We start from the raw sequence: 17,714 nt of genomic DNA on the forward strand, positions 1-17,714 counted from the left end.
TTCAGGGAGTTACGAACCAACTAAGATTTCTTTCCTATGGGTTTTAGTAGTTCTGTTTGCAGATATCAGTTTTTCTCTCTCTGCCTCTCATACATTTTGTAGCAGTCCTCAAATTAATGATATTCGGTGTATTTGTGGTGATAAACACTGAGAATAGCATGGTCTTCTCTCATTGTCCAGGATTGCATTATCCTGAGGAGTAGTGGTTAACTGATATGTTTTTTTGTTGTTGTTTTTTTATGACCAATAACTAGAGAGCAGGGTGGCTGATGGTCTTTTGTGCCAGTATATGTAAATGTGATTTACAGTAAGCTAATGCAATTTAATTGTAGCAATATACTCCACATATTTGCTGAACATTTTAAATGGATATTTTATTCCAAAACAAATACGGATACGTATTCCAAAACAAATTGTATAATATCTTCTGAAATAGCGGTTGATTAATTTTTTAAACTGGGAGAATTAATGTTTCTGTAATCGGCCAAGTTATCTGCACATTCCGAAAATCTCCAAATAACCGCCGATTTATCAGTCTGTCACTTGATGAGATATGCTTGTATAATAAATGTATAGTGCTGTAATACTAATTATTGTTGATTTATTTTAATGTTATATCGTCTGTTTTGTGCTGTGTTTTCTGATTAGCATAATTTTCTGTCTCTCTCAGCTGGAGTATACCGCTCGTCTGGACTTCCTATGGCGTGTACAGGCGAAGGAAGAGATAAATGAGATGCGAGAACTGCGTGAACACAATGAGAACATGCTCCGAAACATTCTCCCCAGCCACGTTGCACGCCACTTCCTGGAGAAAGACAGAGACAATGAGGTAGAGAGACACAGTGGATCTGGGTGTCTCACTCCTTTAGTCTGACAGGAAAAACATGCTAACACTGAGACAGCAGGAATATTGAGGAGAGAATGAATAACAGCCATTTTCTTTCTCAGTTTTCAGCTGTATTGTGCTTTACTGGCATGATGATTAACATGCATGTAATGCTAAAGCAGTTGCAGCTTATCTGCGGACAATGAACAACAGGCAAAATAAGTTAGTTAACATAGGTAGTTGACATTAAATACTTTTGGGAAGTTGACATGTCCTGTGAAGAGACAGGATAAACTTCATCTTAAGCTGTAGCTATTAGTACCGTAATACTTTACAGAAACATTTCTGATCTGCTCCATAATGGTTTTGTCACTTTGTCTCAGAGACACAATTTGTGTTTAATGTACTACAGTAAAAGGAAAGCATATACAGTATAATATATCAGCCAACATTTAAATAATTATATCTCAACAATGGTTAAAAAACATAATATTTATGGACAAGTCTCAAAATGTGTTTCTGGGTAAAAGTGACACAAAATGATGGAGCAGGTTACATTTAATTTAGGTTTCTTGAACTAACATCGAACAATAGTTTTTTTGTTGCAATGTATTTTAATCTTGGTTAATGTTGTTCATTGTTAGTTCATTTTAAATGGATAGTTTACCCAAAAATGAAAATTCTCTCATCGTTTACTCACTTTCATTCCATCACAGATGTATGTGACTTTTTTCTTCTGCTGAACACAAATAAAGATTTTTAAATGAATATCTCCGTTTAATGCAAGTGAATGGTGGCCAGAACTTTGAAGCTCCAAAAAGGGCACAAAGTCAGCATTAAAGTAATCCAAATAACTCAAGTCTTCAGAAGTGATATGATAGGTGTGGGTGATAAACAGAGCAATATTTATGTCCTTTTTTATTATAAATTCTCCTCCCTGCCCAGTAGGTTCTCAAAGGAAAAGGATGTGAAAGTGGAGATTTATGGTAACAAGGAACTTATATTAATCTAAAATTGTAATTATAACTATTATCTCATACTACTATCTCATCCACATCTTTCATATTGCTTCTGTAGACATGGATTTAAAAACTATGGATTCTTTTTTTTGTTGACTTTATGTGCTTTCTGGAGCTTAAACGTTTTGGTCACCATTCACTTGCATTGGTATGGAACTACAGAGCTGAGATATTCTTCTAAAAAAGTTTACTACAGAAAAAAGAAAGTCATAAACATCTGTGATGGCATGAGGGTGTGTAAATTGCCACAATTTTAAACACTATTTTGCTAATTCTTTTATTATTACTCATAAATATAACTATGCATGCATGTTTTTCTGACCTCATATTAATTGAGAGACTTCATGGAATATTTGTTCTTTTAAAAAGTCACACTGTAGGATCATTTAAAATGACCAATTAAACATTGTAATGGAATAATGTAAAATACAATTGTAAAAAAAAAAGCTCATAAACAAGTTATGCATCAACTGCCCATAAATAGATTAAGACAATTGTATAAATTAACTATTTAAATTAAAAGCATGTTACAAGGCTAAACTAAACAAAAGACAAGAAATAATTGTAGTGGAAAATACTAATTATTCCCACTAATTATTAATGTAGTTAACAGAAAGAGACTAGCAGTCAAGGCTGGCTACTCGCTGTGCCTCACAAAACGGCAGGTAAAGATATTTTATAATACGAATACACACACACCCCAAAAAAATCCCACCTTTTTCACTTTTAAAGACCTTTGTTTTTTGTGCAATCTGTCAGGAAATGCAATCCTCTTTTAATTTTGTTGTGCTTGCAATGTACTTTTAAATAGTGGCAGCCATGGTTTTTCTGTGCCCATCAGTGTGTGTGCTTTTGTGTTTGCTGAGTTGTGGCCCTTTTTCTGTTCTTTCTCTCTCTCTCTCTCTCTCTCTCTCTCTCTCTCTCTCTCTCTCTCTCTCTCTCTCTCTCCTCTGTTTCTTTTTCTGTTTTTCTCCATCTTCATCTTTTCATTTTGTAATCAAGTCAGTGTGTGTGTGTGTGTGTGTGTGTGTGTGCGTGCTCTCTTGTCCTTATGTGACTCCTTTGTTTATTTCTGGAATGTTCCGCTGTCAGTCAATCAGACAATAAGGAGACGAAATAATGGACCTGTACAACTCACAGACCAAAAAAACACATCCATTTTGTGTACCTGTGTTTGGGTGTGTGTGTGTGTGTGTGTGTGTGTGTGTGTGTGTGTGTGTGTGTGTGAGCGTGTATTTATCACTTTGTGGGGACCAAATGTCCCCATAAGGATAGTAAAACCCGAAATTTTTGACCTTGTGGGGACATTTTGTCGGTCCCCATGAGGAAAACAGCTTATAAATCATACTAAATTATGTTTTTTGAAAATGTAAAAATGCAGAAAGTTTTCTGTGAGGGTTAGGTTTAGGGGTAGGGTTAGGTTTAGGGGATAGAATATAAAGTTTGTACAGTATAAAAACCATTATGTCTATGGAAAGTCCCCATAAAACATGGAAACACAACATGTGTGTGTGTGTGTGTGTGTGTGTGTGTGTGTGTGTGTTTGCGTGTTTGGGTGTGTGGGTGTATTGAGTTGCTTTAATTATCCTGTTCATTTATAACCAGGTGGAGTATTGAGGCATGATTTAACTGGTGACGTTAAATGTGTGTGTGAGTGTGTCTTTGCTTGAGTGTGTGAGCCATAATTTACATCACTCTGCTGTTTTTAAGGAAAGAAAATTATCTCTCTCAGACACACAATTTGATTCAGTGACTAGAACTTAAGTATATTAATACCTTTTTTGAACAATTTAACTCAGCAGTCACTTGTAATATGTATCAGCAGTAACAACATACAATGATGACATCATGCATCAGTGGGATACTGGATCCCTGCTAAAAAAGACCATCTTAGACTAGCATGAATTTCTATGCTGGTCCAGGCTAATTTATGCTGATTATTTTGTACCTACCAGGCTTCTTAACTAGTTTACCCAGCAAGACTTCCTTGGTCAAACAGCAAGATCTTTCAGGTGAAGCTAGTTAAGCTATCCACACACTAGCATCCCATGCTTGGAACCAGCATCCAAAACATATGCTGGTGACCAGCAATGCTGGACTTTTCAGCAGGGATGTTTAGGGTGTATTGGGGGAATTTTATTTTAACATTTGTCAGCTTATTCACAACAGTTCCCTATGTGAATAACACAATTGTGAGAGAGCTGTGGCTTGGTGGTTAGTGCACATTCTCCAGCAGACTAGCACATTAAGCTGTGGAGCTCAAAAGGTTGGCATAGGTTCAAGTCTGACTCCTGGCTTCTTTTTTCCCTATCAATAGAGTGCATCATTGGTTTGCAGACAGGGTGGACTGGGAAGAGAAACAACCCAGCATTTTACATAGAAACTGGCCCAAAAGTTGTTGAGCGGGGGGGTGTTCGGTCCTTTTCTGCATATTGTGGTGCCTTTTGTGGCCCATTCTGCATAATGCGGGCCATTCGGCCCCGTTTCGCGGCCGGCCCTTCAGGAAAAGTCCCGGTTTTCCCTATGGCCATTCCATCCCTAGTTGCGGAAGTAAAAATTCCCTTAATTTTCTCCATAGATGAATTTATTTTTTACAATAATTTAAAACTTTTGAAGACAGAAGAACTGTGAGGATTTTTAATCTCTGCATTATTAAAATTGTGTTTAATAGCAGAATTCCTGGTGAAGATCTAAACTACCCTGAAGAGAAAACATCAACTAATCAGAAAATTGCGGCCAACAAAACATGCCAAATCCTGACACATAGAACCGAGTCTGTCTTCCCACACTCTCAAACTACATATATATTTGTATATACCTTATATCTGAATATCTGGCCATAAAATTTTAATATATTGATTCTATAGTTACAACCAACAATTTTAAATCAATAGTTTTATATTTTTCCATTATTTGTAATTTGCTTACCGTACATCATTGGTAATGTTTCATGGGATTGTAGTTCATTCCCTCATGAAATATGGCAAGTACACAGTCTTGAACCTTTTTAGTGCTTCAAATCTACGTTTCTAATGAAGCTGGTTGGTTTAATTCATGGCTTAGAAATTTGTAGGTAGGGTTTTATTAAATCCCTATGGGAAAATGAACCACGATGGCTAAGCAGAAGTGGTCAGGCAATTTTGCACTCTATTAAAGTGACAAAAACCAACAAAACAACTTAGTTTATGCCGTTGCAGTGCGTAAGATGTGCATAGCATATGCTGTATAGTGGCACTTTATGGAGTGCAAGTGAAATATGTTCATGACTGTGTGTGTATATGAACTAGAAGGACCAATACATCATCCAGAACAATTTTTGGTTTTCAAGATTATTGGCTTGGCCTATAAACAGAAGCAGTTGCTCCCCCTTGTGTCAGTTCCAAAGTCTACTGATAGCCCTATACTGTAAGTGGAAGGATATAAGTCTATATCCAAGATTGAGGGTGACGAAATGTAATAATTTAAGAATTATTCATTGAAGAACCTATACTCCTGCATGTCTATGAAGATTACAGTCATGCGTAATTGGATAATTGACATTTTCAAGTATTTTTAGATCATTTCGAGTAAATATGTAAACTAATTTCATTGATTTTGTGTTGATCTCTTTTGGTATCATTTAATGGTATTATACAGTATATCAACAGTCAAATGTTTGTGCAGTACAGTATATGACTGTCAAATATTTGTGTGAATCAGTCAGATGTGTTTATTAATGTCCAAGTTTCTGCTCAACAATTTGGCCTCCCACTTACAAATACTGTATGTGTTAGTTGTAAAGCAACACAGCCCTCTAGTGGAAGGTTTTGATACTTCAACATATACAGCAAAAGCAAAGATATCCCAGATTCACAATTAATCAAGCACTATGTAGTTGAACTTGTTTTTTAACTTGTGTCAGTGTGTGAACATGTGTTGTGAGAGATTCATCATTTACACACCCTCATGTCATTCCAAACCCTTATAACTTTCTTTCTTTATTGGAACACAAAAGGAGATGTTTTGCAGAATGTTAGGTGCTGACAACCTCAGTCAACATTCACTTTCATTATATGGGAAAAAGCAGCATTAACATTAATACTGATGTGTGATCTCTGCCCATAGGAGCTCTACTCTCAGTCATATGATGCGGTGGGAGTGATGTTCGCCTCCATTCCAGGCTTTGCTGATTTTTATTCACAGACGGAAATGAATAATCAGGGTGTGGAGTGTTTGCGGCTGCTCAACGAGATCATCGCTGATTTTGATGAGGTCAGAATGCTACAAAAACACATAGTTAATATTGAACATCCACTGGAACACACACACACACACATTCATGACAGAAGAGAACCTGCTCAGGGTCTGTGAGGCAGCTAATGAGTGTTTAATATTACATAAGTAAGTTCTCATATTTAAAAGGTTCTCTCTCTACAGCTGCTGGGGGAGGAGCGATTTCAGGACATTGAGAAGATAAAGACCATTGGCAGCACGTACATGGCGGTGTCAGGGCTTTCACCTGAGAAACAAGTATGAAAACATACACACATTTACATAGACACTCATAAAACATATTAGCTTTATGATGGCTTGTTTGATATCTTCTGCAAACCATGTCTGCTGCATGAAATCTAAGGTTGAGAATCGAGAACCGCTTCTTAAAAAATACCTTTAATACCTCGCCATTCACTCCTGTGGTTCCAAACCTGTATGACTTTCTTTTTTTCTGTGGAACACTAAAGTAGATGTTAGGGACCGATAGGCTCAATAACCATTCACTTTCACTGTTTAGAGAAAAAAAAGATGCAATGAAAGTGAATGGTGACTGCAGGTAATATTCTGCCAAACATCTCCTTTTAATTCCTTTGGAAGAATGAAAATAAAATGGGTTTTATTAAATGGGTTTGGAAACAACATGAATTAACAGGAATGTGAACTGAATCAGAATCTGTAAATATATTATGATGCCTATCCTTATTGAAAACTTGTTTCTTTGTCCACTAAACTTTCTGTCTGTGTGTGTGTGTGTGTGTGTGTGTGTGTGTGTGTGTGTGTGTGTGTGTGTGTGTGTGTGTGTGTGTGTGTGTGTTACCATAGCAATGTGAGGATAAATGGGGACATCTGTGTGCGCTGGCAGATTTCGCCATTGCTCTGAATGAGAGCATTCAGGAGATCAACAAGCATTCTTTTAACAACTTCCAACTTAGAATTGGTAAGAGTCAAATTATTCAAAAATGTTTAAATAATTTAAAATTGAAGTGTGTAATTTCTGTGCTACTAACGCAACCAAAAATAAACATTGTTTTCAAACAGTGTTCACAAATAATCCCCCTGTCTTCCATTGATCGACAAAACAGATAGTCCCGCCCCAAACTCAGGCCACTGGTTCAGTGTTGCTGTGTTTGGCAAACAGAGCAATTTCTATAGACCATTTCAAGCATTTGTTTTTCTGCAGCACTTCCAGTGTAATTAACAGATCCTTTAAACAGGGCTCTGAGTTAACAATTTTTCCTCAAATAACATCAAACGTTAACCTGAAGTGACTTATCCAGATGTTTTGTTGATACTGAGCATCTATGTGAGAAAGGATGAGGATGTATTGTAGTTTAGATACTCATAATTATTTCCTCAGCGGAGAAATCCTGTTATAACAAAGTCTTTTTAGGCAAGTTAGGTCACTCGGTGGACATCTTTGGAACACTCTCAGGCAGCTATTTTCTATGTATACAAGCAGCATACTAAGTGCAGCTCCTATCAACTTGAATGGGAAAACACAGAAATCCCCAAAACAGATGGTAAAAATTAATATTTGAACATATTTCAAATCAGCAGTTCACTCTGACAAAACTGTTATCATAAATTGTGCTTCTTTTCCTCAGATTGTGAAAAAAAAAAAAGATTTTTCCCGGCTTGTATAGCTAATGCGCATGCGCGTTCTCAAATTAATTGACAGATGGTGTCTGTATCAAAGCAGCAAAGCATTAACCATCCTGTAACACTGTCAAGACTGCAGGTGAGGCAGGCTGATAGAGAACACATACATTTTGGCCCAGAGACAGGAGAAAAAAGCAAACTTACTCTGTAGTATTTCACCTCTAAACACCATTGCACTCGAACGATGGCATCAAAACGGTAGAGAGTTCACAGCAAGGACGCAGTTATTGCATCAAAGAACGTAAGACACAAATGGTCCATATTTCTATTATTCCAGTGCATTACATACAGCCCATTTACACTACCAAATTCGTATCCATATTCTATCTTCATTTAAATCGACATTCCTTGACAGGGAATTAAATATATAATAGGACGCAGACTATGCTGTAACCAGAGAAGAACATCAGAATTAAATTGCACATGACCCAGCCCCTTTGCGCTTTGCACGTGCAATTTCGCCAGCCCATACTTGTGGCCATGCCTACTGACTTTGTGCGTATAACATGTCACATAGTGCTGCACTTACCACTCTTAAAATAGGGCCTGTTGTCTGCAATCCTTTTTCATGGGGAGTTCAAAGCAGTGCTCAATGCTGTCATTGACGCCCTGGTGCAAATCGTGAATGCGGTTTCGCGATTGCTGAATCTGCAGATGGCCACATTCTGCCGGCTGTTTGATATTGTAGAGCAGGTGTTCCCAAGCTATGGCCCACGGGCCGCATATGGCCCTCCAAAATGTTTTGACCAGCTCATGGAACCATGCTTGCTACACTTTTTGACCGGCCCTCAGACCCGCACTGGAAGCGTGAGACTGCTTTGGGGGCTTTTCCAGCCTCTAAGACTGACTATAGTGTGAGCCAATAGCATAGTGCAGGCTGTGATGGAGTATATCATTGGCTTCACCTGCTAAATTAAAATGCCCCTTTACTGATGTTCGAGTAGGTTGTTTGAGCCTGAAGATACAATGTTTAATTCATGAAGGAACTGAATGTAATGGTACTATGGCAAGCCGTTTTAGCTTTTATTAATTTGCAAGATATGAATTGTGGATATCAACAATCATAGAAACAAAAATGTTCATTTTACTCAAACACATACCCAGGACTGGACTAGGAAGAGAAATTGCCCCAGGATTTTACATGGCAACTGGCACAACTGAGCGGGGAGGGGGATTCGCGATAGTGCGCCGTGTTGTGGTCCGTTCTGCATAACGCGGCGGCTCATTGTTGCTTATCGCGGCCCATTTGGCACGTTTTGCAACCGAACCACCAGCCTGCTCGGTTCTCCCGATAGACATTCCAACCTTGACCAGCCCAAAAGTGAGCCTACTGGGAAAATGCTGTTTGCCATAGAGGCTGTTTATCTGCGGCGAAAATGCAAATGCCGGTCTGTCTGTGTCCATATAATCCCCGCGATCTCAGATACACCTTTCCACACAGTATTTTTCTTAAAAATGTCCTTGTACGTGGGAAGAGACATATCATAGAGCACTGGAAAATTTCTAACAGCAAGAATTAGCCTTTCATCCATCTTTCTGTTACTGCAGGAGCTGAGAGAGAGAGAGAGAGAGAGAAGGATCAGGTGAGCTCTCCCGTCTTCTCTTCTATTGGCTGTCGCTTCCGTTAGTCGCGCTTCATTTGAATAAAGTTGAACTTGTCTCAACTTTGTCGCGTCGCTGGACACGCCCAAATCTAGTCACCAATGGTCACGACAGCTCGTGTCGCCGGAAGTCACTGTGCTCTCATTGAAAATGAATGGTATGGAGTCGCTGTTGCGCGCGATGTCGCTGGCAGTGTGTATGCACCTTTAAGTCATTTCAGTTTCAGGCTCGCAGTCTCTGTACTGATGTTATGGGTGGAGCTAATGACAGAACAATCATGTCAAAGAGCACGGTAAGTTGTTGTCTATGTAAGGTTTTATCAAATCTAGTATTTTTGGTAAACAATTACTTTATTAATCAAAATTGATTCGCTAACTACTGGATCTGTATACATGTATTTCTCATTATTCTTATAGAAGCTTAAATTGGTTGTCATAACGTGGGATCATGGCTGAACGAGAGCCACCACCTCTCTCTAGTTATATTAATCTGTAAAAAAAAAGAATATTTTTATATTTTAAAAAAATGGTTCCCCGTCTGTCGCTCACTCGATGTTGTGTCGAATGAAGTGACACTAGGGGTCTTTCTTGAAGGACTCGGTTACCTCTGAACTTGAGAAAAGGCCAATAAGAAATTGGCAGACAGAATTTGCATGTCCCTACCCCAGACATACGGGTATAAAAGGATGGAATCGTGCAGCTGTCCATTCAGATGTTTTCTTCTGAGCCTTTCTTCGGTTCTTCGGTTGTGCGATCAGCGAGCTGAGATCACTTCTGTTCCACTCACCTCTGCAGAGCGTTGCTTTTGGATTTACGATGCGTAGATTCTCTGCACACCCGTTCAGCTTTGCCCCTGGGCGCTTCGAAAGTATTTTCTTAAAAGAGTTAATTTTCTCTAAAAACACACACACAGCAGGCGTTGAACGTGCTTTTCAGGATGTGTCTTTTTAAAGATGCCCTTCCGCATCTGTATAGTTCCTGAATGCGGTCAATATCTCTCCACTACTGACGGTCAGAGACGCTGCCTCATGTGTCTGGGCCGCGATCACACAGAGGTGGCATTTGTGGATGGTTCTTGTTCTCACTGTGAGAACTTGACCATGACAACGTTGCAGTGACGACTTTCCTTCCTAAAAAGGAACGCCACTCCAGCCGCCCCCCGCATTGCTCCTTCTTCCCACGGGATTGAGGACGGCGATGGAGGCGATTTGGGGATGGCAGCGGGCTAGGTTTTTCCGGGTAAATCCCCACGAACCACCTGCCCATTGACTTTTGTCCGGGCTCGAGGTGAGAGTCTGACTTCTCCCTCGGATCCGCCGAGCTGGATGAGAAATTTGCCGCTGCATCAGAGAGCATCCCGGCATCTTGACGCGGAAGACTCGACTGGGCTGCCGCCTTCTTGAGTGTGGGGTTGGACTGGAAACCTCCGTCCTCCCTGCAGCCCTCATGGCTAGACGATTGGTTCCTTGGGTCCAGGCGCCTCTCTAAGCCACGCCCCCCGCCGGTGCTCCCCTCCAAGGCCCGTAGGATGATGTCGTCACTGACCGCCAAAGCAAAGCACTGTCTGCTCACCGAGGGCATACCCCTGCAGCTTCCAAACATCAGGCAGTTCCGCCTCAATCTGGGCCCAGCTTTAATTCATGAAACCTACAGCATTAACTATTGTTAACACATGGAACTTTATTGAAACATGTTGAAAAGGCTACCATTACTACAACGGTAGATGGCGCTAATCTACTAACACTGCATCAATCCTGAAACTACTGTGGTTCTGCGGCTCTGCAGATGGACTTATCTCGATACACATTACAAAGTCATACAATGTTATTAAATGTAAAAAATAATATACAACTTGTAGTGTTGGTATGAAAAATAGGAGGAAACGGATCGTGGGGATTAGCGTTCTCTTTTCCCCTTGTGTATTCCCTGCGAGGTTCCATACCTTTCTTTTTTGAATATTCATTAGGTACGTAAAAGTACTCCTCATTACTATGCATGAATTTATGATATCTGAAATGACAATTTTAACTAGTAAGAAGTTCATTTCAGAATGTAATTATTCCTTTTTAACATGTAAGAATTAAGTTTGAGATGTCAAGAATAATTTGTTTTTTATATCAACAATTCATATCCTGCGAATGAATAAAAAGCTATAAGTGCTTCTTTCCATACTGGTACACTTGTTCGCAAATGTAATACATGAATGAGTCATCATTAATGAGGCTCTGCTGGAGGCGAGTGGTTTGTTCAATTCGGCAATCTCGTTCAACAAGGAAATGGGCCGGATGAATTATGAATAAAATGGAGTGATAAACAATTTATTACAATGGCATACAGACTTTATTGAAATTCATAATTATTTTTTATTGTAGCATTGTCTGTTTTTGTATAGCTTGATAAAAGTCATGCTCAGCAGTTCACAGTATGATAGATATGCTTTGTTGTCATTTGTGGGGAAACGCTTATGATGCTTGAACTCTCTGCATTGCTTAAATCTCTTTGTTTGACAATGATTTGTTGAGACGCAAATTTTTATAAATGAACATTAGACATTCAGTTCGTGAATAACTCTTTCAAAGCGTAAAAGACTGTCATTTGGTGCCATCTACTGGCACAAACGCATATTAGTAAAACGTATAACAAATTTTATAATGAACGAATCAATGAACAAATCTGAACGAACCTTTTTGGTAATCAGTTTAAAAAGACTTGTCACTGAGATAATCAGTGTTCTTTAAGCCAATGGATGGATCCACTGATGTAAAATTAAATAGGCTTAAATGTAACATTTCACACTGATATGTTTTTTTTTTCTTCTTGTTAGTCTACAATAGGAAAACGTAATGAAAGGTCTGTTGAAATGACCTTTTCCCCCTCTTCTTCATGTCTTTACATGCACACGTCAGTGAACAGAGATATCATGTATACATTGACAAAGTAGGCATACCTTTAAGCAAGCTGCTAAGAAATGTATACATACAATAAAGTTAACAATATTAAAATCATGTTCTACTCCGGCCCCCCTTGAAAACATAGCTTTTTTATGAGATTTAATGCACATTGCAATGAATATGCAACCTATGGGGACTAGTTCTTTCAATTAGTCAACCTCCCACTTAGACTGTTTAAGGTTAAATAAATTGGTGCTATTTTAGTGCATTTCTATCATTATACTTTGGAATGCTTTGCTTGGAAAATGTTTGCATTTTTGCATTATTTTTTTACATATATTTTTCTTTTCTAAGAAGGAAATTACTGCATTTTGACAGGAAAAGAAGTAAATATAGAGTCAAATTTAAGCTCTTTCAAAATCTTTGATTAATCGTGATTAACTATAAAAAAGTATGCATTCAATTGCGATTAAATATTTAATCGACTGACCGCACTAATTTAAACATCGAAAAAGTTGAACACTTCAGCTTTAAATGTATGAAATCTACCAGTACTCGACCAGTGAGATTTGCTAATCCTGTGCCCTCTCTCTCTCTATGTGTTTCTCTTAGGTATGGCACATGGCTCAGTGGTGGCTGGTGTCATTGGCGCCAAAAAGCCGCAGTATGATATTTGGGGAAAGACTGTAAATCTGGCAAGCAGAATGGACAGTACTGGTGTCAGCGGGAAGATTCAGCTACCAGAGGAAACCTATGGCATCCTAAACGAGCGCGGCTTTGCCTTTGAGTACAGAGGCGAGATCTACGTGAAGGGCATCAGCGAACAGGAAGGAAAGATCCGCACACACTTCCTGCTAGGCCGCGTGCAGCCCAATCCGCTCATTCTGCAGCCCCGGAAACTCACCGGCCAGTATTCGCTCGCCGCCGTGGTGCTTGGCCTGGTTCAGTCTCTCAACCGTCAGAAACAGAAACAAATCCTTAACGAAAATAACAACACGAGCATCATGAAAGGACATTATAACCGCAGGACTCTGCTGGCGCCGGGCAGTTCAGATGCCAGCCACGTCGAGGTCATGGACAAGAACGAGCTGGCCTAGAGAACTCGAAAAACAGACTGCACACTTAACCAAAAGACTGAGCTGTACTTCAGACTGATGCCGCTGACTGTCACCTTTGCTGTCTGTGTTTCTTTTTGTATTTCTTTTGTATTTGAAAAACAATAAAGGGGTTTTAATTTTTTTATAAAGGCTTCCTTTTATAAAGTCAGACACCGTTCAGACTGTTTCGCTGATCCAAAGCAACAGATCCCAGATCTATCTATTGATCTATCTATCTAAGATGGAGCTCTGTCAGGACCTTATAATGCAAGTAAATGTGTGATAGCTCATTTGACGGTCCAAAAGTCGCATTTAGGCAGCATAAAAGTAATCCACACGACTCCAGTCGATCAATGTCTGTCTATCTGTCTGTCTTACTATGGATTTTGTGGGTATCCAGTGATCATTGTTAACAATTTAGACTGTTACTAATTGGTGATATAGTAACTATGCATCTAACAGCCTGTTTATCATTTACACTAATTACATTTGGAGTTTGCATTAGAGCAGAACAAGTAACTAGAGAGAGGTGGTGGCTCTCGTTCAGCCATGATACCACGTTGGCACTATTACACAGCATACCCTTCCTCTTCCAAATGTGAACTGTGTGCTACGTTGTGATTGGTCAAGAAGGAGTTTGATTACTTACAGGCTAGATTGCTCTTTCTGAGTGCCCCGGATGTCTCCATCAAATTTACCCGAATCTGAATACAAAACTTGAATCAGTGTAATAAACAATTGAATCTGAATTCATGCCATGTACATTTGAATTTCAAGTTTTATATAATTAAAGTTCAAAACTGCAAATTCAATTTCAAGTAAAAATGTTCAAACTAAAGTCCTCAAATTCAAGTTCCGATGGTACATATTTCTTTCCAAAGTCGAGCATTGAATGCGTGCAGCCCAATTTTTCTAACCGTGCGTACTCTGAACGAGCAGTACGTGCATGCGCCTGGAATTGTTTTGCAATAATTTGTGAGTCCTCGAAGGTGGCAACACTCACAGTTGGTATACTCTGAAGATGAGCGTTTGACTCAACACATACGCTAAGCATTTGCGTCAATACCGAAGTATACTTTGAGCTTTACTTTCTTCCCTGGAACATATAAATAGATGTTGGCAGAATGTTAGGGGCTGACAGCCTCAGTCACCATTCACTTTCATTGTATGGAAAATAAAAATTATGCAATAAAGGTTATGGTGGCTGAGGCTAACTTGAAACTTTCTCCCATCTCCTTTTTTGTTCCATCGAAGAATGAAAGTCATATGGATTTCTAACATGAATGTAAGTAAATTATGACAATTTTTATTTTATTGAAGTGTCATGTCAACTACCTACACGGCTTCTTTCAATGACCCATGGATTTATCTATGTCCATGCAAATGTGCAATGACTTTTCACATTGAAACAAACTTTAACACCTAGACATTGTTTTTTATTCAGATAAAAACAGATGATGAAAACAGAGTGTTATGGCTCATGACAGACAATCTACAAATAGAGAAGTATTTCAATGAAGGTATGTGACATGTTAATCAAAGCTGGCAAATGTTTTAGCTTCTTTAAAGAAACATTTAGAAATGAACTCCTGGCTTAGGCAGCTTGTAAAGTTTTTCCGAAAACTCAGTGCCTTTATTTTCATGGCTGTTTGTTATCTAAAAAATAACAATGGGGAGAGTTGTGAACTGATTTATATGATGCCCTACATTGTGCACTTCACAGAATTCTATCGCAGAGTGCTGCTTTTAATGTCGAAGTTGCCCTGAAGGTGAATACATTGCTGTCGTCCTGAAATAGGCTACTGTTGAGACTCCAAACCATCACTTTAAAGGGATAGTTAACCAAAAAAGAAAATGCTCTCATAATTTACTCACCCTCATGCCATCTCAGATCTGTATTACTTTCTTTCGTCTGCAGAACACAAACAAAGATACTTGGAAGAATATTTCATGAGACTGAATGGTGTGCAGAATTTAAAATCTCCAAAAAGCACATAAAGGCAGCATAAAAGTAATCCAAACAACGCCAGCGGTAAAATCCACATCTTCAGTAGCAATGTGATAGATGTGGGTGAGAAACATCAATATTCAAGTCCTTTTTAAATGTACATCTACATCTTTGTCTAGCCCCGACCAGTAGGTGGCGGCATGCAGGGAGAATGTGAATCATCAAAAACAAAAGAAGAAGAATGTGGATGTGTAAGAGGAGATTTATAGTAAAAAGGACTTAAATATGAATCTGTTTTTCACCCACACCTATTATATTGCTTCTGAAGATATAGATTTAACCACTTGAGTTGTATGGATTAGTTTTATGCTGGCTTTATGTCCTTTTTGGAACTTCAAATTTCTGGCCACCATTTTTCTTACTTTTTATGGATCTGCAGAGCTGAGATTCTTCTAAAAATCTTCAATTGTGTTCAGTGGAAGAAAGAAATTCATACACATCTGGGATGGCCTGAGGGTGAATAAATGATGAGAGAATTAAAATTTTTGGGTGAACCACCCCTTTAAACTTCATTGTACTGAATTAATTCTTTTAATTTTAGAAGATTTTACCTGAACTAATTCTTATTTAAATTTTGCAATACAAACATTAATTATACACAATTAGAATGAATCACTATTGTAAGAAAGAGCCTCTTCTATTTGCACTAGCACATTGATCATGATATGACATAAAGAGCACAGGCATTAGATGGGTGTACTTCCAGGTTTGTCCATCAGAGGGCAATGTTGACTCAGGGCGTTTTCCAAACGGCTTTTTTTGCCCCCATGAAGTGCAACAAAAGTAAGAAAATCTATTATTTCACAAAGGGCCCTTTTTCAAGACTTTTAGTGAAGGGCAGAGCCATATAGAGAGAGAGTTGCGGCAACGGAAGTTCTAAATGCTTGATCGTCACGTGATTCACGTAGACTTCAGATAGTTCCAGGAAGTGCTTTGGCGGGCATTTCAAACTGTTTGAGTAGAGTGACAGAACTGCGATTTCTGGTAATTAGTGGTCAATAAATGCATTTATTTTATATATTTATGTAACACACCGACATATGTATGTAGCATTTGTTTTCACTAATCTCATTGTAACTAATGTCATATTTATGACTTTTCAGATAGTACAGAGACAGGCTGGTGACAGGTGATTTCCAGCTCGCACCGCACAATGGGTCAATGAACTATTAACTATTAGCAGCAGTTACGTAAATGTAAAATTTTGTGAAATGAAGCTTATTGTTTACAATTCTTACAATTCTATATATAGTAATATAATTATTTATGTATTATAAATATTATATATCTAATGTATAATTCTTACAATACTTATTCATATACACAATATATTCAGCTTTAAAACAACTTAAGCATACTCGTATATAAACTGCCGTTCAAAATTAATGAGGCTGAAAATTCAGCTTGGCATCACAGGAGTAAATTACATTTTAAAATACATTAAAATAGAAAACAGTTATTTTAAATTGTAATAATATATTACGATATTACTTTTTTAAAAAACGATGGATGAAACTGAATCAAGAGAACAGATTTTACAATTAATAGGGTGTTCGTTACTAACTTTATCCAGCTCCAATCCTTGCCTAATCTGTTAGTTATCCGATAACATCCCTTATCTCCTAATTTAATGAGTAATACTCAACTATAAGGTGTTAATTTACAAGTTATTTTTATTTAGATGTACTGATAATATACAGAATAAGATAATATTATTCTTTAAACGTCTCACCTTTTAAAAGTGTGTCGCAAACGGTTTGTTCTGCTTCATCTCTACGGTGTTTGCTGCTACTTCCGGGAACTATTGAGAGGCTCCACGAGCCGCCATTGCTGTAAAAAAAACATTCCATTGGAGTCAATGGAGTTGTTGCAACTCTCTCTCTATATGGCTCTGGTGAAGGGTACATTCAAACTGTAATGCCATGCTCTCTTTAGAGAGCCCACATCAAGAGCCCACATCACCTTTGCAGTGAGTAGGGCATAGGGATGGTCACTTTCAATTGGAATTCACCCTCAATGTTGAGTTTTGAGCCAAATTTCTGAGATCAAATGCATAATAATAAAACAAAATCTTGGGTAGGCCTAGCCCACCTTTGTCAATCGGCCTAAGCAACTCACTGAAATGTTATCTGGGACCTTTCCCATTCCAAATAAAGGACTTATTAGCATGTAGTTGAATTTTGGAATCAAATTCAGTTTTATAACATTAACTTTCCCAATCATAAATAAATGTAATCAAGCCCACCTGCCCACATCGCTCAAAAAACTTTTTTAAAACAGTCAAAATTAACTCTAACTACATCTACACAAATTTGCTGGTAATAAAATTAACAAATACTTAATGCCCGGTTTGGGACAC

At 38.3% G+C, this 17,714-nt stretch overlaps 1 protein-coding gene across 1 annotated transcript in view; it reads left to right on the forward strand.

Annotated features, from left to right (window-relative positions):
* The window catches only part of adcy8 (adenylate cyclase 8 (brain)), an 87,046-nt gene extending 73,574 nt beyond the window's left edge, over positions 1–13,472 (forward strand). Inside the window, exons 13-17 of the mRNA XM_052129268.1 lie at positions 671–829; positions 5,950–6,096; positions 6,262–6,354; positions 6,922–7,036; positions 12,863–13,472. Coding sequence (XP_051985228.1) covers positions 671–829; positions 5,950–6,096; positions 6,262–6,354; positions 6,922–7,036; positions 12,863–13,347 — 999 coding nt within the window. The 3' untranslated portion in view covers positions 13,348–13,472. The remainder of the gene's footprint in view (positions 1–670; positions 830–5,949; positions 6,097–6,261; positions 6,355–6,921; positions 7,037–12,862) is intronic.
* The last annotated feature ends 4,242 nt before the right edge of the window (positions 13,473–17,714 follow it).

This window comes from Xyrauchen texanus, chromosome 6, assembly GCF_025860055.1.
Source record: "Xyrauchen texanus isolate HMW12.3.18 chromosome 6, RBS_HiC_50CHRs, whole genome shotgun sequence".
Taxonomy (NCBI): domain Eukaryota; kingdom Metazoa; phylum Chordata; class Actinopteri; order Cypriniformes; family Catostomidae; genus Xyrauchen; species Xyrauchen texanus.